Source organism: Oryctolagus cuniculus, chromosome 1 (assembly GCF_051225735.1).
Source record: "Oryctolagus cuniculus isolate XC-2025 breed Fujian yellow rabbit chromosome 1, ASM5122573v1, whole genome shotgun sequence".
Taxonomy (NCBI): Eukaryota; Metazoa; Chordata; class Mammalia; order Lagomorpha; family Leporidae; genus Oryctolagus; species Oryctolagus cuniculus.
The window spans coordinates 161,538,819-161,563,742 of record NC_142867.1 but is presented as its reverse complement, the minus strand read 5'-3'; the positions used below and the strand labels follow the sequence as shown (position 1 = coordinate 161,563,742).

Here is a 24,924-nt window from a genome sequence, read left to right as displayed (position 1 = left end):
TTACAGGGAAATTGTTAAGGTGTTCAAGAATACGTTATAGCTGAAATATTTTAGGTACTTTTTTTTTCAAGGAATAGAAAGTCAACCAAGTATTTTATCTAACAATTTTCTCTAAATCCACAAAGGAAGGTATTGTGAGCAGTGAAAGCTTAGATTAATGGGAATGGCCACAAACAAAAAAGAGGAATCTGACTAATTAAAACACATAAAAGCAGTATTAATACTATATTACATATATATATATACACATACATACTACTTTAGGAATAAAAGACATTATCCAGATCTCAAAAGGATTTTAAAAATTCATCAAGAGAAGAGTATGTGCAATGTTATGGTAAAAAATTTTAACACCTATAGAAAATTGATGGTTTTCTAACAAATTATAATTTACCAAAATTTGATCCAAAGGAGGTAATAAATCCCAAGATATGAAAAATTATGGGAAAAAAACAGTGCATATGAAGATAGAAGGCCTTCCATTTTATGAAAAGTATCAAGACCTTTATATCAAAATCTGTTAAAGGTGGCACGACAATTTTTTTTCCTACTAACAACAGTGATATCACTCACAAAAATGTCCTTTGAAAAGGTTAGCAAGTCAAATCTAAGTTGAGGTTTGTTCTAGAAATGTAAGGATGATTTTGCACCGTGAAGTCTCTCAACATTGTTAGTACAGCAGAGTAAAGGAGAATGTTGATTCTATCATCTGATACTGAAAACACCTTTGATATTATTCAGTAGACATTCCTGTTACAATCTTAAAGTAAGTTAGAGTAGCAGAAAGTGCTCTTCCACACTTACTGCAGCTCTGTTCACAGTAGCCAATGTAGCTGCTCTTAAGTGGATGAGTAGATACCAAAGAAAATGCAGTATATACACACAATGGAGTACTACTCAAAAACAAAGAATGTAATCCGGACATTTGCAACAAAATAGGTGGAATTAGAGATCATTAGATTAAGGGAAATTAGCCAGACACAAAAAGTACCACATTTTCTTGGGTATGTGGAAGTTTGTGTGTATGTGTGAGTATGATTTTTTTTAATGTGTAGATGTCATGTTATTTGGTATGTAGGTGTTTATAAATGTTGTCTTCACTAAGTTATATCTCTTATATTATTCTTACCTTCATTTTAAGATCTTTGTCCATAAATCCCATGTTATATGGTATTACTATATTCACTCCGCTTTCAGAAATACATGTGTGTATCATTTACATATGAAGCAAATATGGCAAAATGGTACAAACTGTTAAGTGCAAAACAAAGGTAAAAGGAAAGAAAGAGCCCAGCACATTACTGAGCCCATGGAGCATCATGGCGGGTGGATGGTGATTACTGAAGGATTATGTTGTAAGTGCCTGGCACTTCCATCTCCCTATTGCTGTGACCCAGTATTGTGTTAGAGTTTGGTGACTGCAAAAGGAAATGAAATTGAAATAAGCTGTGCCAGTGCTGCAACAGAGACTCTCCCTGAAGGCTTCTAAAATTCTGTAAGGGGATTTGAACAGTAAAAAGATCATTTATAAAGCTCTTTTTTTCCCCCTTATATGAGCTAGTTTGAAAACTCCCTATTTAAATGAGTGACAGATGAATGTATTTAGGAGTGAATTTAGTAAAACATGAGACAAATACAAAAAATAGGATTGTAGTAAAAGATGTAAAATAACTTTTGAAGTAGTAGAGAGCTATCTTTTTGAATAGGAAAATTTTAAATTCTAAAAGTAACAATCATTCCCAAATGTGTGTGAGTGGTAGGGAACCAAGTACTAGAGCCATCACCTGCTGCTTACAGGGTGTGCAGAAGGAAGCTGTAATCAGGTGTGACACCAGGACTCAAACCCAGGCGCTCTGATACAGGATGCAGGCATCCCAAGTGTTGTCTGAACTGATACCACCTGCCCCCAAATTGCCAATCTTGAAAGAAAAATATTGAGTATGGGAAGCTTGTATCAACAGATATAGAAGACTTAAAAGCCATGTCCCTGCACTTAAAACAGTCTGATATTCACCCAGCAATCCACAGGTAAGTCTTTTGAACACAGTCGAGTCCATAAATAGATTGAGGTGTACAGGAAAACTGTAAAGCTGGTGTGTCTTTCCAAAAAGGAAAGGGACTATAAAGTAAAGGGTGTGGGGCAATTAGCGGTCCTTCTGGAGAGGATTCTATTTGGATTAGGTTCCATTTGGAGTAAAGCTCTAATGTTAAAATTCAACCGCAGAGGTGGCGTTTGGTAAGCTACTCATTGAGACTCTCACATCAGACATCAGAGTGCCTGCGTTTGAGTCCCAGCTCTACATTCAGCTCCCTGCTAAGGCATCCTGGAGAGCTGTGGGTGACGGCTCGAGTGCTTGGGCCCCTAACCCCCACATAGAAGACCTAGATGGAGTTATGGACTCTTCACTTCAGCCTGGCCCACCATGGCTATTGTAGGCATTTGGGGAGTGAACCAGCAGATGGAGGATATCGCTCCTTGTCTGTCTATCAATCAACCACATTGCCTTTCAAGTAGATGAAAATAAATAAACATTTTTAAAAATAGTCAAAGGGTATGAACCACAAATGTAAAATACCAGCAAACTTGTGCAAAGGATCAGCCCCGTTAGTAGTGTGAGAATTAAAACAACTGAAACACCACTATCTACTCATTAGATTGGCAAACAGCATGTCCATGAGCCAGTCCTATTCTGTTAGACTGATTCTTTGAACCTTTTCCCAGAAAGAAATGTAGCAATAGTCATTCAAATAGTTAATGTGCCATCAAGTTTGGTCCCACAGTTCCACTCTTCGGACTCTCCCCAAAGAAATAGAAGTAGAACTTTAATGGTGTCTGAATGAGACTAGCCAACCTTGGAAACAGTCTGGGTGTTCATCTACAAAGGAGTGGGTTAAACAATGTATGTCCACCTTGTGGAATATTACGCAGTTTTAAATTAAGTAGATGTATAGATTTGAAAAAAAATGTAAATTAAGCTGCTAGATAAAGTGGTAGAAACATGTATATATATGTGTGTAAACAAGCACGGGGAGGACCTCGCAGGGCTGTGTGACAAACTTGACATTGAATATCTCCGGGAGGTAAAGGTAGGACTTGATTCACCTTGACTTTATATCTCCGTGTATTTTAAAACTTGATTGTGATAAGCATGTGTCTCTCCCATGTAAAATGTAGTTGTAACAGAAGAGGTGTGTTGAACTGTTCTCTGAAGTTATGTTGTGTGAACGACCTAGTGAAAATCACAGTTGATTATCATGGAGATCATACTGAAAAATTATCCTCATGTCACAGAGTCTCCCCTCCGAAGATGATGGGAAAAACTCTGCTCCAGCCTCCATCCCTACATACCTGTGGTTCTTATGGGCACCGGGCTTGCTTTTCTCTCTTGGACAATGAGTGTCTGGCAGCTGCCCATTTCTGCCTTTGCTAACAGAAATTTAAGAGTTGAATAGGACGTAGTGCGGTTTATTCCATGGCCAGACCAGGCTGCGTGGCTTACATTCTGCAACCAACATCATCGTGTTCCTCACCTGGTTTCTCTCTCATGTTCCCTCCCTTCATTTAGTTTATCTGATTATGCTGTGTGTATCCCTATAGCCACCACTGATCCTTCTGGGGAGATGACGTAGGGGCATGAAGAAAGAATGACCAGAGCTTTCTATTTTAACAGGAACTTGGGAAAGAAAACAGTCTCAACAATGAACAGGCCACCCATCACTACCAGCTACAGATGACTTGCTGTTTCATTCTCAAAGGTAAGAAAATAGGGTCTGTATTTTTAATGAATCCTGACTGAACCAATGTAGAGCCCTTTTTAATATTAGATTTGGGAAGTTTTCAGAAAGGTCATGGATTTCAAAATTTTCTGACAGCAAGACAAATTTATCTTTCAATTCCACTTTGCCATAAACTTTTTAAAGTACTCTCATTTATTTACCAGTATTCTAAAACATATATTGAGCTTGTGAGCAATAACTTTGTCATTATCAAATTTAAAACAAACACCAAGCACACAGAAACTGGAAATCTTGTGAGATGACAAAACGCAGGAGATGTAGTCTCTGCTGTGAATTACTGTGCATTGTCGAAGTTTTTAATAGCATAAGTATTTCTTAGTTTAAAGGGAGCATTGCTCACTGCAGAATACTTGTAGAATAAGTAAAACACAAAAATGAAAACCTAAAGCATTCAGAATCTCCAAGACTTCTGTGAATGTCTTGCCTCCTTCCTTTTATGTGTACATAGAAATGGACATGATTATAATGATATTAAACCATTTTTTATGGGGCAAATATTTGGCAGAGTAGTTAAGGTGCCACTTGGAGCATCCACATCCCAGTATGTACCCAGGGAGGCAGCAGATGATGGTTCAAGTACTTGAGACCTTGCCATCCACGTGAAAGACCCAGATTGAGTCCCAGGCTCCTGACTTCAGCGTGGCCGAGCCCTAGCTATTGGGGATATTTGAGAAGCGAAACAGTGGGTGGAAGATCTCTTTGTGTCTATCCGTATCTCTCTGCCTTTCAAATAAAATGAAAATAAAAAAAAAAAATTATAGGCCAGCGCCGTAGCTCACTTGGCTAATCCTCTGCCTGCGGTGCTGGCACTCCAGGTTCTACTCCTGGTCAGGGCGTCGGATTCTGTCCCGGTTGCCCCTCTTCCAGGCCAGCTCTCTGCTGTGGCCCGGAAAGGTAGTGGAGGATGGCCCAGGTGCTTGGGCCCTGCACTCGCATGGAAGACCAGGAGGAGGCACCTGGCTCCTGGCTTCAAATTGGCGTAGTGCGCCAGCTGTGGCAGCCATTTGGGGAGTAACCAACGGCAAAGGAAGACCTTTCTCTCTCTCTCTCTCTCTCTCATTGTCTAACTCTGCCTGTCAAAAAAAAGAATTATAAAGCCATGTTTTTACCCATAGTTACCCTGACTTCCATCGTGACAAATGATGTATCCTAAGTGCCGTGGAAACAGAATAAATGTAGGAAACAACCGTCAGCACTGTGCCCATTTTAACACCCCTGTCGGGGTCCATCCCCCAGCATCTCATCTGCCTCTCCTAGTGCAGCCCTGGTTATTAGGTGTGTGTGGCCTGAGTTAAACAGCACTCTCCCAAAGAAAACCTTGGACTCTGGGTGAGAGCTTTATCCCAACTACTTGCTGGGAATTTATTTATTTTTTTGTAATAAAAGTTTACCCAGTTCTCTTCATTCTTCCTTATTGGCAAGGCAGGAGTGACTTATAAGGTGATAAATACTTTTAAAACCATGTCATCATCCATCCTACACCTGTGCCAATTAGTCAACCTCTCATTAAGCTGATTTTCTCAAGCACCCCTCAGAGCTGCTCTTGAACTCTGTGTCTTAAAAGCTGTCATGTCTTGGAAGCGCAGTGACTGAAATGGCGTTCTTCAGCGACGACTTCATCTATTGTCTGCACTCCACGCTTGAAGGCTTGATTGTAATCCTGAGTCTGAAATTACAGAGCCTTTGAGGCATTTTCATTCCCCTGGTATTTTATTCAGAAATTGAAAAAATACTGTCATAGATACTAGAAAAATCCATTTTTCTTTAAAGGAATGCAGCAGATACCGTGTGGGAAGCAGGATTGTGTGAAACATCCGCCCTTGAAGACTGCCTGTTTTCTTGGGGACAGATCGAATGGACACAAATAGAACTGAAATACTGAAGAGGGTGTGTGATAGGTGGGCACTGATAGGGCTGTGGTGGCTGGCTCTCCTGCTTGCAGTTTCTGGGGTATTTTTAGCAGCATCAAGTTCATGGCAGTGTGAACTCAACTTAGTCATTTAGTTCCAGTTCAGACAAATGGCTGGCAAAATCTTTGGCTTAGCATACGCTGTGTTGGTCTTAGGTTTGTTATCACTGTTATTTGAAAGGCAGAGACACAGAGATCTTCCATTACTGTTCACTTCTCAAATGCCCACAGAAGCCAGGGGTGGATTAGTAGGAAGCCAGAAGCCCAGAACTCCATCCTGGTCTCCCACTTGGGTGGCAGGGATTCAGGTAGTTGAGCCGCCCCTGCTGCTTCTCAGGAAGCACATTAGCAGGAGACCAGAATCAGGAGCAGCGCTAGCACCTGCTCTGGGCACTCTTTTATGGCATGTGCCAATCCCAAGTGGTGTCTTAATTGCAGCAGCTAATGCCTGTCCCAAAAAGGCAGCTCTAAAGCAGGCTTCAAAGGATTAGCCCAGCGTCTTAAGTTTTATTCCTCCTTGGTGTCTGAAAGACCTTTCGTGTAAATTTAGATGCGACCCTTAAATATTGTGGTTCCCTCATTACGATTTATCCTTACTTGCCACACAAATAACTGCCTTTAAAAATTCATATGAATTGAAAGTTAAATGTGAAAATCTTGTTTAAAAACAAGAGCAGCACTGGATTGAACATCTCATCTCTCCCAGTGAAAAATATTTTATCTGAAAGCCTTAGAAGAATTCACGAACATACTCAGTAGTTTTGAGTATGTCAAATTGTAAGACTTTTCCATATCATCATTATAACACAAGTTAAAATGCAAACAGCAACATGGAAAAATTTTAATGTGTATGGTATAAGCAGTAACCTGAAAGTAAAAATCATTAAGAAAGGTACTGATGTTAATTACCCTGGTACATAGAAATCAATAAATACTAAGACCCCAGTAGATGGACTAAACAAGGGAAAACTCAGAGGAAGGAATATTAAAAGCCAAATAAGATGTGAAGACACTATTAGCCCTCACTAGGAGTTTTCAAAGATGCCACTTTAAGTCAGAAGAAGCAGAGTAGGCGTTTGGTCTAGCAGTTAAGATGCTGGTTAAATCGTCTGTGTTCTGCATTATGTTTGATTCCCTACTCTGGCTCCCCACTCCAGCTTCCTGCTGATGCAGAGCCTGGAAAGCCCAGATGATAAATCAAGTAATTTATTTCCACACCCTTTGTAGGCATCTGAGGAGTAAAGTAAGGGATGGAGGCGTTCTCTGTCCCTCTGTCACTATGTCAGTATCCCACATCTCAGTGCCTAGGTTCAGGTGCTGGCTTGGATCCCACTTCCACTTTCCTACGAGTGCACATTCTAGGAGGTAGCACATAATGGCTGAAGGAATTGGGTTCCTGCCACCCATGTGTGACACCTGGAGCTAGTTCCCAACTCCTGTTTTAGGCCTGGCGCAGTCTTGGCTGTTGTAGACATTTGAGAAGTAAACCAGCTGATATGATCTCTCTCTCTCTCCCCATCTCAAATAAAATAAATTAATAATTTTAAAAATCAGGAGATGCTTCTTGCACCTGTTACATTAGTATGCAGTGTGCAGTTAAACAAGATCCACTTGTTCCTGATATGAGTGTGAGTGGATACATTCTTGTAAAGAAATGTAGCAATATGTAGTAAGAGCTTTAAATTTTAATAACATGGTATGCCTTAATAATTCTAGGAAAGAACTCAAGAAAATTGAGGTTAAAAATGTCAGCGTAAAACAATAGTTATTATTTTCTTTGCAGCCTGAAAACCTTTGTACTGTCTCAGCTATTTCTCAATACTAGCACTGTTCATTAAAGTGTTAATAGACAATGGTATTCACATCATGGTGAATCTTGCAACTAGAAAAAATGATGGTTCTTACAAAGAGAATTTTGTAATAAAATGAGAAGATGTTCATTACATCATTGTACAGTGAAAATACTGGATAAGATGATATTGTACTATTTTTCATATGGGAACACCTGCCACAAAAGGAGTGAACTGATAGGCCGAGATGTGAACAGTGCAGTTGCCCAAGGGAAATAGAATTCCATATGATCTTTTTTCTGATTTTTAGTTTTTGGTACTTTCCAGTTATATTTACAGTAAGCATTTATAAACAAATAGGTTTTTTTTTTTTTCCAAAATAGCTTTGTAGAAACTTAAAACATATGTTAGGGACTTGGACATCTGAATCATGTCCCTCGGGGCATGTGAAGTAAAGTATATTACCAACATGAATTTTTCCCATTTTAAAAATAATTTACTTTTTGAATGCTAAGAGTTTCCAGTTAACAGTGATGCATGTTTATGAGTACAGTGAAATATTGCTATACATGTACACAGTGGGTACCAGTCAAATCTGAGTGATTAGTGTCTTCTCTTTGTCTTTGGGGTTGGAGCCTTGGAGCTCCCTTCCTCGTGTTCAGAAGATCTGTGATAGATGATCATGAACTACAGTCGCCCCACTGTGCTATATGTTGCTAGGAACATATTCCTTCTGTCTAACTCTTATCTGTTACCTGTTATCCAACCTTTGTCTATACTTAACTACCTCTCTCACCTTTTAGTAATTACTATCCTGTGTTGAGGTTGAGTTTTTTTTTTAACTTCCACATATGAGGGAGAACACGTGGACATGTGATATTGTCTTTCTGTGTATGACTTATTTAATTTGCATGATGTCTTCCAGTTCCATCTACTTTGCTGCAAATGATGGAATTGCATTCTTTTCTATGTCTGAATCATATTCTCTTGTGTTTAGATATCACATTTCTTGATCCATTCATGTGTTAATGGACACTTCCGTTGATTCCGTATCTTGACGTTTGTGAATTGTGCTGTAATAAATATGGTAGAGCAGGTATCTCTTTGATACAATGATTTCATGTCTTTTGGGTATATACTCAGTAATGGGGTTGCTCTATAATATGGTAGTTCTATTTTTAGCTTTTTAAGAAATCTTCATGTTGTTTTCTGGTTGTACTAGTTTACATTCCTATCAATGACGTGTGAGAATTCTTTTTTCTCCATATAGTCTCCAGCCTTTTTGTTACTCTGTGTATTTTTTATAAAATCAGTTCTAACAGAAGTGAGTTAGTATCTCATTGTGTTTTTTTTTCTCCCAGAAACTTTTTATTTAAGGTGTACAACCTTCATGCATTTCAAAAATACAACTTTAGGAACATAGTGATTCTGCCCACTGTACCCACCCTCCCACCTGCACTTCTACTCCTCTTCCTCCTCCCTCTCCTATTCCCATTCTTATTTTTTACTAAGATCTATTTTCATTTACCTTTATTTTTTTGAAGATTTATTTATTTACTTGCAAAGCAGAGTTATGGAGAGGCAAAGACAGAGAGAGAGACAGAGACAGAGAGAGAGAGAGATCTTCCATCAACTGGTTCACTCCCTAAATGGCTGCAACAGCTGGAGCTGGACCGATCTGAAGCCAGGAGCCTGGAACTTCTTTTGGGTCTCCCACATGAGTGAAAGGGCCGAAGGACCTGCTTTCCCAGGTCAGAGCAGAGAGCTGGATCATAGGTGGAGCAGCCCAGTCTTGAACCAGCTCCCACATGGGATGCCAGCACATGGGATGCAGACAGCAGCTTTACCTGCTATGTCACAGTGCTGGCCCTATTTTCCATTAACTTTAAACCCATAAGATTAACTCTGTACTAATTAAAGAGTTCAACAAATAGTATGGAAAAAAAATTGTTACTCAACAGTGGAGGCAAGGGCTGTTCAAAGTCATCGTACAGATCAGGGAGAACATATGGTGTTTGTCCTTTTGGGACTGGCTTATTTCACTGAGTATAATGTTTTCCATTGGATCCATTTTCTAGAGAATTACAGGATTTCATTTTTTTAACTCTATGTAGTATTCCATGGTATACATATCCCTTAATTTATCCAGTCTTCAGTTGATGGACATTTGGGTTGATTCCATATCTTAGCTATTATGAATTGAGCTTCAATAAACATGGGGGTGCAGATAACTCTTTTGTTTACTGATTTCATTTCCCTTTGGTAAATTCCCAGGAGTGGGAAGGTTGGGTCATATGGTAGATCTATACTGAGATTTCTGAGTATCTCCATACTATCTTCCACAATGGCTGGACCAGTTTACGTTCCCACCAACAGTGGATTAGGGTATCATTTTTCCCAAGTCCTTGCCAGCACTTTTTGTTTATTCATTTCTGTATGAGAGCCATTCTAACGGAGGTAAGGGAAACGTCATTGTGGTTTTGATTGGCATTTCCCTGCTGGCTAGTGATCTTGAACGTTTTTTCATGTGTCTGTAGGCCATTTGGATTTCCTCTTTTGAAAAATGCCTGTTCAAGTCCTTTGCCCATTTGTTAACTGGATTGTTTGTTTTATTGTTGTTGAGTTTCTTGTGCCCTTTATATACTCTGGGTTCTTAATCCTTTATCAGTTGCATAGTTTCAAATAATTTTTCCCGTTCTGTTGGTTGCCTCTTCACTTCGCTGAGTGTTTGTGTTGCAGTGCAAAAGCTTCTCAATTTGATGTAATCCCATTTGTCAATTTTGGCTTTGATTGCCTGTGCCTCTGGGGTCTTTTCCAAGAACTCTTTGCCTATGCCAATATCTTGTGAGGTTTCGCTAATGTTCTCTAATAATTTGATGGTATTGGCTCATAGATTTAGGTCTTGGATCCATTTTGAGTGGATTTTTGTGTAAGGTGTAAGGTAGGCGTCTTCCTTCATACTTCTCCTTGTGGAGATCAAGTTTTCCCAGCACTATTTGTTGAAGAGACTGTCCTTGCTCCAAGGATTGGTTTTAGCTCCTTGGGCAAATAAAAGCTGGTTGTAGATGCTTGGCTTGATTTCTGCCATTTCTGTTCTGTTCCATTGGTCGGTCCATCTGTTTTTGTACCAGTACCAGGCTGTTTTGACTATAACTGCCTTGTAGTATGTCTTGAAATCTGGTATTGCAGTGCCTCAGACTTTGTTTTTGTTGTATAAGATTGCTTTAGCAATTTAGAGTCTCCTGTGTTTCCATATGAATTTCAGCATTTTTTTCTATATTTGAGAAGAATGTCCTCGATATTTTGATTGGGATCACATTGAATCTGTAAATTACTTTTGGTAGTATGGGCATTTTAATTATACTGATTTTTCGAATCCATGCACATGGAAAATTTTTCCATTTTTTGTGTCTTCTTCTGTTTCTTTAATGTTTTGTAATTCTCATCATAGAAATCTTTGATGTCCTTGGTTAAGTTTATTCCAAGGTATTTGATTTTTTTAGTAGCTATTGTGAATAAGATTCATCTTTAAAATTCTTTCTCAGCCATGGCGTTGTCTGTGTATATAAAGGCTATTGGTTGGCCGGCGCCGCGGTTCAATAGGCTAATCCTCCACCTAGCAGCACCAGCACACCGGGTTCTAGTCCCGGTCGGGGCGCTGGATTCTGTCCCGGTTGCCCCTCTTCCAGGCCAGCTCTCTGCTGTGGCCCAGGAGTGCAGTGGAGGATGGCCCAAGTGCTTGGGCCCTGCACCCCATGAGAGACCAGGAAAAGCACCTGGCTCCTGGCTTCGGATCAGCGCGGTGTGCCGGCTGCAGCGCACCGGCCGCGGCGGCCATTGGAGGGTGAACCAACGGCAAAAGGAAGACCTTTCTCTCTGTCTCTCTCACTATCCACTCTGCCTGTCAAAAAAAAATAAAATAAAAAAATAAAAAATAAAGGCTATTTGTTTTTGTATGTTGAATTTAGATCCTGCCACTTTTCCAAACTCCTTTTATGAGTTTCAGTGGTCTTTTAGTGGAGTCTCTTGGATCTGCTATATATAGAATCATGTCATCTGCAAATAGGGATAGTTTGACTTCCTCCTTCCCAATTTGTATCCCTTTGATTTCTTCTTTTTTGCCTAATGGCTGTAGCTAAAATTTCCAGGACTATATTAAATAGCAGTGGTGAGAGTGGGCATCCTTGTCTGGTTTCGGATCTCGGTGGAATGTTTCCAGCTTTTCACAATTCAGTAGGACACTGGCCATGGGTTTATCATAAATTGCCTTGATTGTGTTGAGGAATGTTTCTTCTATACCCAATTTGGTTAAACTTTTCATCATGAAAGGATGTTGTATTTTATCAAATGCTTTCTCTGCATCTATTGCAATAATCATATGGTTTTTGCTGTTCATTTTCTTAATGTGATGTATCACATTGATTGATTTGTGAATGTTGAACCATCCCTGCATATCAGGGATAAATCCTACTTGGTCTGCGTGAATAATTTTTCTGATGTGTTGTTGGATTTGATTAGCTAGTATTTTGTTGAGAAGTTTTGCATATATGTTCATTAAGGAAATTGGTCTGTAGTTTTCTTTTTCTGTTATATCTTTTTCATATTTAGGAATTAAGGTAATACTGGCTTCATAGAAAGAATTTGAGATGATTCTCTCCCTTTCAATTGTTTTGAATAGCTTGAGAAGAATTGGAGTTAGTTCTTTTTTAATATCTGGTAGAATTCAGCAGTGAAGCCATTCAGTCCTGGGCTTTTCTTTCCTGGGAGGGCCTTTATTATTGGTCTGTTTAGGTTTTCTATGTCTTCATGGCTCAGTTTTGGTAGATTTTATGTGTCCAAGCATCTATCCATTTCTTCTAGGTTTCCTGATTCGTTGGCATACAGCTCTTTGTAGTAATTTCTGATGATTCTTTATATTTCTGTGATGCCTATTGTTACTTTTCCTTTTTCATCTCCAATTTTACTGATTTGGATCTTCTTCCTGTTTTTTTCTATTAGTTGGGCCAATGATGTGTCAATTTTGTTTCTTTTTTTCCAAAAACCAGCTCTTCATTTTGCTGATATTTTGTATTTTTTTCAGTTTTGTTTATTCTCAAATTTTAATTGTTTCTTTTCCCCTGATAGTTTTTGATTTGGTTTGGGGGTATTTTTCTAGATCCTTGAGATGCATTGATAGCTCATTTATTTGGTGTCTTTCCAATTTCTTGATGTAGGCACCAACTGCTATAAACTTTCCTCTTAACACTGCTTTTGCTATCCCATAAGTTTTGATATATTATATTGATATTTTCATTTGTTTCCAGAAATTTTTTATTTCTCCTTTGGTTTCTTCTATGACCCACTGTGCATTCTGGAGCATGTTGGTCAGTTTCCATATGCTTGCATATGTGCTAGATATTCTTGAATTGTTGATTTCCAGCTTCATTCTATTGTGGTCTGAGAAGATGCCTGGTATGATTTTGATTTTATTGAATTTGCTGAAACTCGCTTTGTGGGCTAGCATGTGGTCTATTCTAGAGAAAGTTCCATGCACTGATGAGAAGAATGTGTATCCTGCAATTGTAGGATGAAAAGTGCTATATATATATCTGTTAGATCCATTTGGTCTGTAGTGTCAATTAACTCTGTTGTTTCCTTGCGGATTTGCTGTCTGGTTGATCTGTCCATTGCTGAAAGTGGGATATTGAAGTCCCCCATTACTATTGTATGAGAGTCTATATCTCCCTTTAGATCCATTAACATTTCTTTTAAATAGCCAGGTGCTCTGTAATTAGGTGCATATATGTTTATAATAGTCACATTTTCCTGTTGAATTGATCCCTTAATCATTACATAGTGGGCCGGCGCCGCGGCTCACTAGGCTAATCCTCCGCCTAGCGGCGCCGGCACACCGGGTTCGAGTCCCGGTCGGGGCGCCGGATTCTGTCCCGGTTGCCCCTCTTCCAGGCCAGCCCTCTGCTGTGGCCAGGGAGTGCAGTGGAGGATGGCCCGGGTGCTTGGGCCCTGCACCCCATGGGAGACCAGGAAAAGCACCTGGCTCCTGGCTCCTGCCATCGGATCAGCGCGGTGCGCCGGCCGCAGCGCGCCGGCCGCGGCGGCCATTGGAGGGTGAACCAACGGCAAAGGAAGACCTTTCTCTCTGTCTCTCTCTCTCACTGTCCACTCTGCCTGTCAAAAAATAAAAAAAAAAAAAATCATTACATAGTGCCCTTCTTTGTCTCATTTAACAGTTTTCATGTTAAGGTTTGTTTTTTCTGATGTTAGTATGACTATACCAGCTCTTCTTTGGTTTCTGTTAGCATGAAATATCTTTTTCCATCCTTTCACTTTCAGTCTGCATGTATCCTTTGTTGGTGAGATGTGTTTCTTGTAGGCAGCAAATAAATGGGTTTTGGTTTTTAATCCATTCAGCCAGCCAGTCTGTGTTTTTTAACTGGAGAGTTGAGGCCATTTACATTCAAGGTGATTATTGATAAGTAATGACTTACCCCTACCATTTTTCCATACATATTCCTATTTTTTACTTTGGATTTCCTTTGTACTTTTATTGAGAGATTTTCTGCCTTTACCTTCTTTCATAGTGATGACTATGTTTCTGTGTGTAGCACCTCCTTAAGCATCTTTTGGAAGGCTAGACAAGTGGGCAAATTCTTTCAATTGTGTTTGTTATGGAAGGTCTTTATTTCACCTTAATTCATAAATGAGAGCTTTTCAGGGTACAGTATTCTGAGTTGACAGTTTTTTTTCTCTTAAGAGTTGGACTATATCTTGCCATTTTCTCCTAGCCTGTAGAGTTTCTGATGAGAAGTCAACTGTGAGTCTAATTGGAGGTCCTCTGAAAGTAATCTGATGTTTCTCTCATGGACATTTTAGAATCTTTTCTTCTTGTTTTTGGAGAATTTGACTACAGTGTGTTATGGTGAAACTCTTTTCTGGTCATGTCTATTTGGGGTTCTTTTTGCTTCATGTACTTGGATATCCCTTTCTTTCTCTAAGTTGGAGAAGTTTTCTGCAATTATTTCACCAAAAAAGGCCTTCTAATCCATTCTTTCTTTCCATGCCTTCAGGAACTCCTAAAACCCGTATGTTGGGTCATTTGATACTTTCCCATAAATCTGACACTGTTTTTTTTTTTTCCAATTTTTCTTCTTCTTCTTTTTTTTTTTTTTTTTTTTTTGTTGGTATGACTGTAAAATTTCCAGAGATTTGTCTTCTAACTCTGATAATCTTTCTTCTGCCTCATGGAGTCTATTTTTTATGCCTTTCCACTGCATTTTTTATTTGATCTATTGAATTCTTCATTTCCACTATTTCATTTTGATTTGTGTTTAAAATCTCAAAATCATGGGAAAAAATTTCATTCATGTCATATATAGATTTCTTTAATTCCTGGATTTGCTTCTGATTACTTCTGGGTAATCCTACAATCAATTTTTAAAATTCCATTTCCAGCATTTCTTCAATCTCTTAATCTTCACATTCTAATGTTGAAGTGTTATTTGTTTCTTTGGGGCCCTCATGTTGTCTTCCTTATTCTTGTATCTTGAATTTCTACATTTATTTTTAGGCATATGTGGAGATACTTCTTGCTTTTTTCCCCCCATAATGGCTTTTATCTTTGGACTCTGCCTCTGTGGCTTAGTGGAGTGTCTGCTCTTTCAGTGAATATCCAGAGGTATGTGCTAGGTGTGGTCAGAGAGCTCTGTTCAGTGCTCCAGAGTGAGGGGAATGTCCACGGTGACACCCAAGTTGCATGTGGTAAATCTCCTCTTTTTTTATTTTTAATCAGAGGGGAGGTTTGATCAGCTCTTTTGATGTAGTCACACTCATCTCCTCTCCTCCAAGGAGACCAGTGCTGGTGTGCCAGCCCCATTGGGTACCATATTCATCTGTCCTGCCACAGGAACCACACAAAGGATCCATGGAGTCCTTGGTGTGAGCATAGATCCCACAGCAATGACTCTCACCAGGGAATCAGGGAGCCCCGAGTGTGTGGTGCTGCCCCCTGTGATTGCCCAAAGACCCAGCCTCACCTTGCACTCTCACACACAGCCTCAGTGTTTTCACAGTCCTAACACACAAGGCTTCCACCGTCACGGGCACCCAGCTCCCTGTCAGTTCTCCCAGCCAGACTCAGGAGTCTGCTCTTGGCTGATTGCTGGGGACATGGATACGGTCTGGCCCAGCTGTTATGTATGTCCAAAATGGTGTCTGCCCTCTTGGCTATTTACAGGATGCCAGTGCCCGGTGGCCAGGGAGAGAGAAATGTTCCTCCCTTTTTCTCCTCTAATTTGGAAGATACACTGTTCCCCACGGGCTCCAAACCAGGCTCACACCAGTCTCTTCCTGCATCTTTAGCACCAGCGGCTTGGGCTGATGCAGTTTGGTCCTACTTCACTCTCCAAAGCTGGTGCTGAGGCTCTCAGCTGCTGGGTCCTGAGCGGTGCTCATCCACACCCTCCACGCACATCCACAGTGTCTGTTTAATTTGCATGGAATTTTCTCCCTCACTCTTCGCTGAGATTATACTGTCTACACTTTTTTTAACTATCTTCCCTTAGGCTAGAGCATTATGCTCCCTCCCTGTTTGGCCATATTGGCCATATTCTCATTGTGGTTTTAATTTGCATTTCCCTCATGGAACTGAACATTTTTTCATCCATTTGTTAGTCATTTGTATTTCTTCATTTGAGAAATGTCTGTTCATATCCTTTGCTGATTTCTTAATTTCATTGAGTTTTTGTTATTGTTGACTTTTTGAGTTCCTGTTGTATGCTTGATATTAACCCTTTGTCAAATGAATGGTTTACAAATATTCTCTCCCTTTCTGTTGCTAACCTCTTCAGCTTCTTGTTTTCTTTGCTACACAGAAGCTGCTTGAGTTGATCTAGTCCCATTTGTCTAGTTTTTCTTTCATTGCCTATGCTTTTGAGGTCTTAGCCAAAAGCTACCAAAATGATTTACAAGTAAAGTTTATTTTTGAAGCATTGACTCGCACAGATTTTTTTTTAGTATTCTGAGAATTTCTTTATTCTTTTCTTAAAACTTACAGTAATGACAACAAAAGCAGAGTTCACATGCACCCTTGAGTTAGCATTGCTAAGATGTTGTATTTCTGAGTAAAGTTTAAACTCAGATGGGCACACTCTTCTCTTGCAGATGTCGTCTGCTGCTGAAAATGGAGATGCAGCACCTGGAAAACAAAATGAAGAAAAAACCTATAAAAAGGTGAGTGTTTTATTTTCTTTCTTTCACTTGGAAAGAGAAGCACTGAGTTATTTCTTGGTCAGATAGTGTGGCTGTGGGCTTCTACTTCCTCCAAAGCTGCTGTAAGTTGCTCTCTGTTTCCTTTTGGCTCTGTAAATACCAGAAGCCTGGTGACTTAAATGACACTTCTGTATTATCTTGGAGTTCTGTAGGTCACAAGACTAACCTGGGCCTCCCTGGGCTGAGATCCGGGTGCCACATTCCTTCCTGGGAGTCCAGGGGGAAAGTCTGTCACCTTGTGAGTGTCCAGCTCCTGCATGCTGCCTGGGTTCTCTATGCCATGGCTCCCTGCCATTTCAAAGCCAGCAGTGGCCCTGGAGTCTCTCTAAGGCTCTGTTACTCTTTAAAGGACCTATGTGATTACTTAGTGCCTTCCTGGATAATCCAGAAGAATTTCTTTTATTCACCTGATTAGCAACCATAATCCCCTTAACCCCTTCTTGCCCTGTAACATCGTTTGATCTCAGTTCCCAAGGATTAGGGTGTGGGCTTCATTGGAAGACATTTTTCTGTGTGGTAGCATGATAGGGAATATTAGAGGAAGGTGGTTATTTGAAGACCCTAATTCCTAAGAAGCGGGCTCTGTGCATATGTAGTGTACTGTGGCTGGTGTTAGAATCCTTTATTTTTCTTACTTCTCTTCAGTAGACTTTTAAAAATCTACTTTTGCCTCCTTTACCTTATATAAACTTCTAAGATTTTGTGTCTTCTGCCCATTTAACAAAAATCACTTTTTCCAGCCTTTCCAGTGTGTCTTACCCTACCACTCTTTGATTTTTTTAGATTCTTGGCTCCTAGCAACCATACTAATGTTCAGAAACATTACTGGGTAAAGCATGTTCCTAGGCACCATTACTCCTTATTATAAATTGACTATACATTTTAGCTTTTAAAATATTTTTTTCTTCTTGCCCTCTTTGGAGTAGGAGGTTTGGAAATTGAAGTTTTATTATACTTGAAGTTTCTATATTTCATTTTCCTTTTATTGTTTGGTGGATAGCTAGGGAGAAGCTTTGGCATGAAGTACATGGATCTTCTGGTTTGACCAGATTCTGGAACTGACACGAGGGACTTCCTATTCCATTTCCATGTAGGAGATGTTGCCCTTTTTCCTTGTATATCTTTTTTATCTGACTTTTCCAGCCAAACCTAGAAATATCAACAGGGTGATTGTCATTCAGAGTGATAAAGTGATTGGGGACAGTAGGGTGAGGTTGACTCCGAGGACTCACCTTGCACAGTGCACTGTTACTGATTTTTAGACACAAGTAAAACCGAATCCTGTTTTGTTTATCCGAAACTGCTTGTGAATTCAGCAGAGCAGGAGGCCAACACAGAGATGGTTCAGTTGCCAGCTGTTATTACTTCAGGTCACTTGTGGGCAGTGTTCAGGAATGACATGAAGATGTCCTGAGATTCTAGGCTGAATTCTGACCTGCAGGAGCTCTATGGTGATGCAGAAGTAGTAGAAAGAATATGACCAAGGCATCTTAGAGTTGCTAAGTGTGCCCTGACCCTGAATTTATTAAAGCAGGATTTCAGTAATATTTTAGATATGGTTCTGTGATTAATGTCACTTATTGGGTATTTGACTCAGCAAGGTTATAAAAACTATGAATGAGATTCTGTGGTATGAAATAATTCCAATCAATATAGCAGACTCTGGGAAGCTGAGGGAGCAACAGTGACAATAGTAACCCAACAGGTTTTTTTTAGTTTTGTTTTGTTTTTTGTAATGTGTGCTAATGATAGAAATCTTTACCATGATCTCTAATTTTAGAAAGGATACTCAGTGGAGGGAGAGAGATGTGGTCTCTGAGAAAAACAGCTACAAACACATAAACAATAAAACCAGCATAACACCTAGAGCTTTAATGCTCAATACATAAAACATTGGTGAACACAGCGAGAATGGATCATTTAAGAACATGTTGCTTTACTAAGAGTCCAGCGAATTACTCAGTTTAATTCTTCATTAAGCAGACTGGTCATCAGACTGGAGAAGGTATTAATGGTGGAGTCAGGAGAGGTGATAATAAGAAGCACGTTGGCTATTGTGAATATGTTTGTATCTCTATCCAGATAAAAGGACTTGACCTTAGTGTAGAGGAAACCCGTGAATGTGAACTTTGAATGAATTTGTGAGTGTAAAACATGGGAGATAAGCAGATGTTATCACTATTATCAAAAATGAAGGAAAGGTTGATTGTGGAATCTAGCTGGTAAGACAGTCATGGGACTCCACCATAATTTGAGCATTATTACTAAATAATATGGTTTATTTACATTTAGAGAAGAAATGCATGTCTTTCACAAACCTGGAGAAACTGAGCAAGATATAGTTGTTAACTCCATTTCCTATTGTGAAAGAATCATTAAATTAGTTAAAGATAAGGAGAGTGTTCAGATTGAACACAGGGGGCAGCACTGTGACATAGCAGGTAAAGCCACCCCCTGCAGTGCCAACATCCCATATAGGTGTTGGTTTGAGTCCCAGCTGCTCCACTTCCAATCCAGCTCTCTGCTATGGCCTGGGAAAGCAGTAGAAGATAGCCCAAGTCCTTGGGCCCCCTGCACCCATGTGGGAGACCCAGAACAAGCTCCTGGCTCCTGGCTTCGGATTGGCACAGCTCTAGCCATTGCAGCCAATTGGGAAGTAAACCAGTGCATGAAAGGCCTCTCTCTCTTCTCTCTCTCTCTCTCTCTCTCTGCCTTTCCTCCTCTCTCTGTGTAACTCTGACTTTCAAATAAATAAATAAATCTTAAAAAAAAAAAAAAAGCGTCTGTCAGATTTTGTGGTACCCCTTCAGACAAGATGGAGAAATGTGAATTAAATATTGTGATTACTGTGTTTGCACATGGTTGGGTTACAGGTGCCAAAGAAAAGGGGTTTGGGCCAGCGCCGCGGCTCACTTGGCTAATCTTCCACCTGTGGCGCCGGCACCCCGGGTTCTAGTCCTGGTTGGGGTGCCGGATTCTGTCCCGGTTGCCCCTCTTCCAGGCCAGCTCTCTGCTGTGGCCCCGGAAGGCAGTGGAGGATGGCCCAGGTCCTTGAGCCCTGCACCCGCATGGGAGACCAGGAGGAGGCACCTGGTTCCTGGCTTTGGATCGGTTGTGGCCCCTTGGGGGGTGAACCAACGGAAAGGGAAGACCTTTCTCTCTCTCTCTCTCTCTCTCTCTCTCTCTCTCTCTCTCTCTCTCTGCCTGTTAAAAAAAAAAGCGGTTTTACTCTTTCTTCACTTGGTATTTAACAGCAGCATGTGTGAGTGGCTCACACAATAGCATTTTGACCCAGGACCTTAGTGAAAGCATGCAAGCTGTACTTTGCAAACAACAAACTAAAAACGCACTGAAAATGTTAGCTAACAGAATGTGTGTCAGCAAAGCCATGATGTGTTTCATTAGCTGTGTCCCTTCACAGATACCTTGGAGTCAAATTTCCTTCCTGGTCCTGAAGCTCTGACTCTCAGGTGTGCACCTGTTTGAAGAGCTCTGTTCATGGTTGTGGTTTTGCTTCTGTCTCAAGCCAATCTGTGGATCCCAGGTTAATCAATCCCTGGTTGTGCTAAGAACAGAGAAGAAAACAAAGAGTTCATAAGGAACTCACGGTCCAGTGGGGGAGGCAAGATAGGAAAAGGCTTGTAGGTTTACAGTACTCTATAATGAGGTGATCAAAAGGAGAAAACAGCATGAGTTAGGGTTAACCAGCAGGCTTCAACTTTCCTTCTGTCCTGAGCTCCAGATCTATTGGACAGCTGCCAGCAACACTCAGCATCATGAGTGCTGTGACTTAGGGAACACTGAGTGTTCATGGAACAATTTTATACTCTCTGTGTCTATTATTTGCACATGGTTATTTAGGTTGGCTGCTTTTTGTTCTTCCACTTGACCATTTCCCTAATCCATTATCAGTTTTGGCAAGCCCAAAAAGAATGTTGAGAATCAGCAGTAATGTTAATGCCTTCAGCTAATGGCTCAAATAAGAAGTTTGCTTTTAGCTGTTTAAAACAAACATGTTGCCTACTAAGGTAGACATTTGTGGCTGCCTGGCTGTATTTGCACAGGAGGCACTTGCATTCTCAGTTAATTTATTGTCTTCTGCAAGAGTTACAAATGCAAAAGCCTACAGGGGCCAGGCAGATAATGAGAGTGAAATCACGAGGAGGACCTTGGTAGACTGGAGAATTAGTGCCTTCTTTGAAGAGGGCAGGTGGCACTCAGCCCAATTAACAGAACTATGCCTGAATGCTCACCTAGGACTGCCCGATCGCCTCATTTTTTTGGGAAACCAGAAATAGGGATTTTGATGTGTAATCTCCCAAGTTTCAAATGTCAACAGGTATTCAACTGATCTTTGCTAAACATCAGAATGCACTCTGGACAAAACACACCCATGGACCAGGCCTGCCCTTCCTGCAGTGGCCAATTTGCAATCTGTAACCCACTATTGGCTTAGGAAAGTGAGGTAGGGTAGAGAATACAAACAAAATACATGTAAGAACTTGTCTCTGCTTCCCATGACCTTACATTTTATTTAGGGGGAAAAAGTATGGATCCATGTGGGAAAAAGTCAATCTTACGAGTCCTAAAGAGCTTAAAACACATCATAGTCTTCTGGGACTTTCTCAGACTTGTTAGTTAGCAGAGCTCTTTGCTAGGACAAAAATGCATCATAGTTCATTTGTTTGCATCATGGCAGAAAATCCTATGCCTGTAGAGACATTGCCTTCAGATTCACCTGCGCATTGTCTCAGTGTTGTGGAGTCTGGTGAGCCCAGGCAGAGAATCGGGTGAGTGGGGGGTGTTGGAGGAATAAGAGAGGCTGGCCTGAACAAAGCAAAGTGTCAGTGTTTAGGATTGGCTCTAAATGACAGTTTGGAAGTGTGGGCTGGCCAGCCTTGGTTGCTGGTTTGAGAGGTTTGAATCTTACATTCAAGGTCAGTGCCATCCAGGAGAGGTGGTTGCAGGGATGAAAGTGTTCTGTGGTCTGCACCGGTGCAGTAGCCACATTTGAATTGTGGCCACTGAGTCAAGGAACTGGATATTTGACCTTATTTTAGTTAATTTAAGCGTAAATAAGCACTGTGGCTGGTGGCTATGATGTTGGCCAGTACATTTGTAGGCAGGCAATGAGGAACTGTGACGTTGTTGTGACACTCTTGACATGACTCTACAAGCCTAGTGGCAGTGTGCAAGTTGCATGGGGTCAGGAAGAATAATATAAGGAGGCTTTTGTGTTGTTTGAGCCACAAAGTCAGATTTAAAGTTGAGTAGGAAAAGATATGGGGAATGTTTTTTATTGGGGGGGGGGGGGACACAGGGGCTACCAGGATTTTTCTGCCATAGATGGAAGTAGAAAAGTGTGGGAAAGAGTGCTTTGTTTTCTTTCATTTAGAAAGAAGGTGGGATAGGCATGAGTTCACGTTAGGAAGGTTGATTTAGACTGAGGTTAAATATTGGTACTAGAGATTGGAGTTTTCTGTTATATATGTGAAGAGGTGGCCAGCCCAGCCCTGCCCCACTCCAGCCCACCCCACCCTTGTGAAGCCAACACATAGCTCGGTGACGTGTGCTGGGTCGATGAGCAGTTCTTCGTCAAGGAGATTATTAACACCTAGTCACCTGGTATCCTGATTTTGTGATCTGTCTATTTGAAGGGTGTTTCCCAACCACCAGGGCCTGCTGTGACATGGGAAATATTTACCCCTACCATTTGCCTTTCTTCCTCTCCCCTCTCCTCTCTGTTCCTCCTCCCTAAGTCTGCCCACACTAGACCTCCAGCAGGCACTTCTGTTGTTGGGGACCACAGGCTGCTGTCGGTAGTAGAGGTCACCAGCCTTTGGCATCAACAGGTTGACTGTATGGATGCCAAGCCTTCTTTGCAGGTGTCCACAATGGCAGGTGCACTGGATGGCAGCACTCAGAAGGCTGTAGTACAAGACCAGCTGATGAGGATGCCCCTGTGGTGGGATCTTTGACCCAAGTGCCCCAGTTTTTTTTTTTTTAAGATTTTTAAAAAATCTATTTGAAAGGCAGAGTTACAAAGAGAGGAGGAGAGACAAGGAGAGAGAGAGAGAGAGATCTTCCATCTGCTGGTTCACTCCCCATATGGTCTCAATGGCCTGGGCTGTGCCAGGCTGAAGCCAGAAACCTGGAGCTTCCTCTGGGTCTCCCATGTGGGTTCAGAGGTCCAAGAACTTGTGCCATCCTCCACTGCTTTCCCAGGCCATTAGTAGGGAGCTGGATTGGAAGTGGAGCAGCAGGATATTGAACCAGCACCAGTATGGAATGCCAGTGTCCCAGGCAGAGGCTTAACCTGCTGCATCACAATGCTGGCCCCGGTGCCCCAGCTTTTTAGGTGTGTGTGTGTGTGTGTGTGTGTGTTTTCCAGTTTTTAAGACTTTGGCTGCTGTGGCAGCCCAGCATGTCAGCCAGTTTTCCCATCCCCAGAGGCAGGCAGCAAGGAGTGGGGCGGAAGTAATACTTGGCCCTAACCACATTCCAAGGAAAGATGTCTTTATTACCTTTTAAACATGAATAAGGTAATGGCCCTGAGACTCTTTGATCTTCGAGGAAGCATTTATTTAAACAGAGTCTTTTTCATAAAACATCCCTGGAAAGACGCTCAGGCAGCTGCCTCTGGGGAGAACTGGGCCCACAGATTCTCTAGTGGGGAGAGACTCTCTCTAGACTTTTGTGTGAATATTTAATCTTGAATCCTGTGGCTGAGTTACTGTTCAAGTCCTGAATAAATAACTTCTCGGAATTTTGGAGGAAGGACTTTGGACATGTTTTTGTTTCCAAGAGCCTGACCTCCTCTCCTTTCCTTCAGATCCTAGAAAGTTACCACTGCCACGAAACAAGCAAGTGGGTTCTCTGCCCTGGTGTAACCACATTCTGTGGCTTCACAGAGACATCCTTGTGTTTGCAGTACACGGTGGTTGTGGCGAATAGCAACCACTTTGGCTCTAGCAAGAGCAGCCCTTGGGCACTCTGCATGTCATTTCTGCTTCACAGTCTTCCAGAACCCTAATCCGGTGGTTCTCAAGTGGACAGTTTGGCCCCCGGGGAACACTTGGTGATGTGTAGAGGTTTGTTTGATTGGGGGATGGTGCTGTTGGTTTCTTGGAGGTAGTGGCTAAGGATGCTGCAATTTACAATGCCTGGGACAGATCTCCAAAGCAAAGAATTGCCCAGGTGTTACCAATGCCAAGGCTGAAAACCCTTAGTACCTTTTTAGGAGAAGCATGGATGTAAGTTCTCTGCTTCTAGATACTAGTTTGTAACCTTGGGCATTTTTCTTCACTGATCTGGTTGTCAATTTTTCTCATGAATAAAATGTAATTAATACTTACCCTGACCTGCTATGGTGCTGTGAGGATCAAGCAGTTTCACAGATGTGAACACATCCTGGCCAAGTAGAATACTAATGAGTGAAGTCGCTGCTTTTATTAGCCAGAGCATGGTTGCTGTGCTTCTGATTTTCATATTTGTCTGGGAGAACAGAGCAAGGTGGCCCTGTGACTGCCTCCCTCAGCACTTCCTGGTGCTGGCTGTAACTAGATCTGGGCATTAGACAAGTACCTGTGACTGTTGGGACAGAACATTGTCCAACAGCAATGGCTTTTGAAATGAGAGAGAAAGCTGTGTTCCTGATATGGGACTGCTGTGGTAGTGTTTTGTTTTGTTTAAGATTTACTTTTATTTATTCAAAAGACAGAGTTTCAGACAGAGGGAGAGATGAAACTAGGGAAGGAGGGAGGGAAAGACACAGAGAGAGAGCAAGAGAGAGAGAGAGAGAGAGCGAACGCTTCCATCCACTGGTTTGCTCCCCAAATGGCCACATCAGCCGGGCCTGGGCCAGGCTGAAGCCAGGAGCCAGGAGCTTCTTCTTGGTCTCCCAGGTGGATGCATGAGCCCAAGCATTGGGGCCATCCTCTGCTGCTTTCTTGGGTGTGTTAGCAAGAAGCTGGATTGGAAGTAGAACAGCCAGAACTCGAACGAGTGCCCATATGGGATGCCAGTGTTGCAGGCAGCAGCTTTACCCACTACACCTCTGCTGTTGTGTTTTAAAACTTAAGCAGTGAGAAGGTGAGCTTCATGGTTAGAGAGGGGCTCTAACATGGCCTGGCTACAGGCTTCTGATCTGGTCAGCAGCCC

The 24,924-nt window shown here is 41.4% G+C and overlaps 1 protein-coding gene across 6 annotated transcripts in view; it reads left to right on the top strand.

The window, feature by feature from the left end:
• PIP5K1B (phosphatidylinositol-4-phosphate 5-kinase type 1 beta) overlaps nt 1–24,924 on the top strand; it is a 324,599-nt gene that overhangs the window by 122,636 nt on the left and 177,039 nt on the right. For all 6 annotated transcript variants that reach the window (XM_089336987.1, XM_008256190.5, XM_017341676.4 and 3 more), the window contains exons 2-3: nt 3,672–3,756; nt 16,657–16,725. In XM_089336987.1, coding sequence (XP_089193113.1) covers nt 16,657–16,725 — 69 coding nt within the window. In that variant the 5' untranslated portion in view covers nt 3,672–3,756. The remainder of the gene's footprint in view (nt 1–3,671; nt 3,757–16,656; nt 16,726–24,924) is intronic.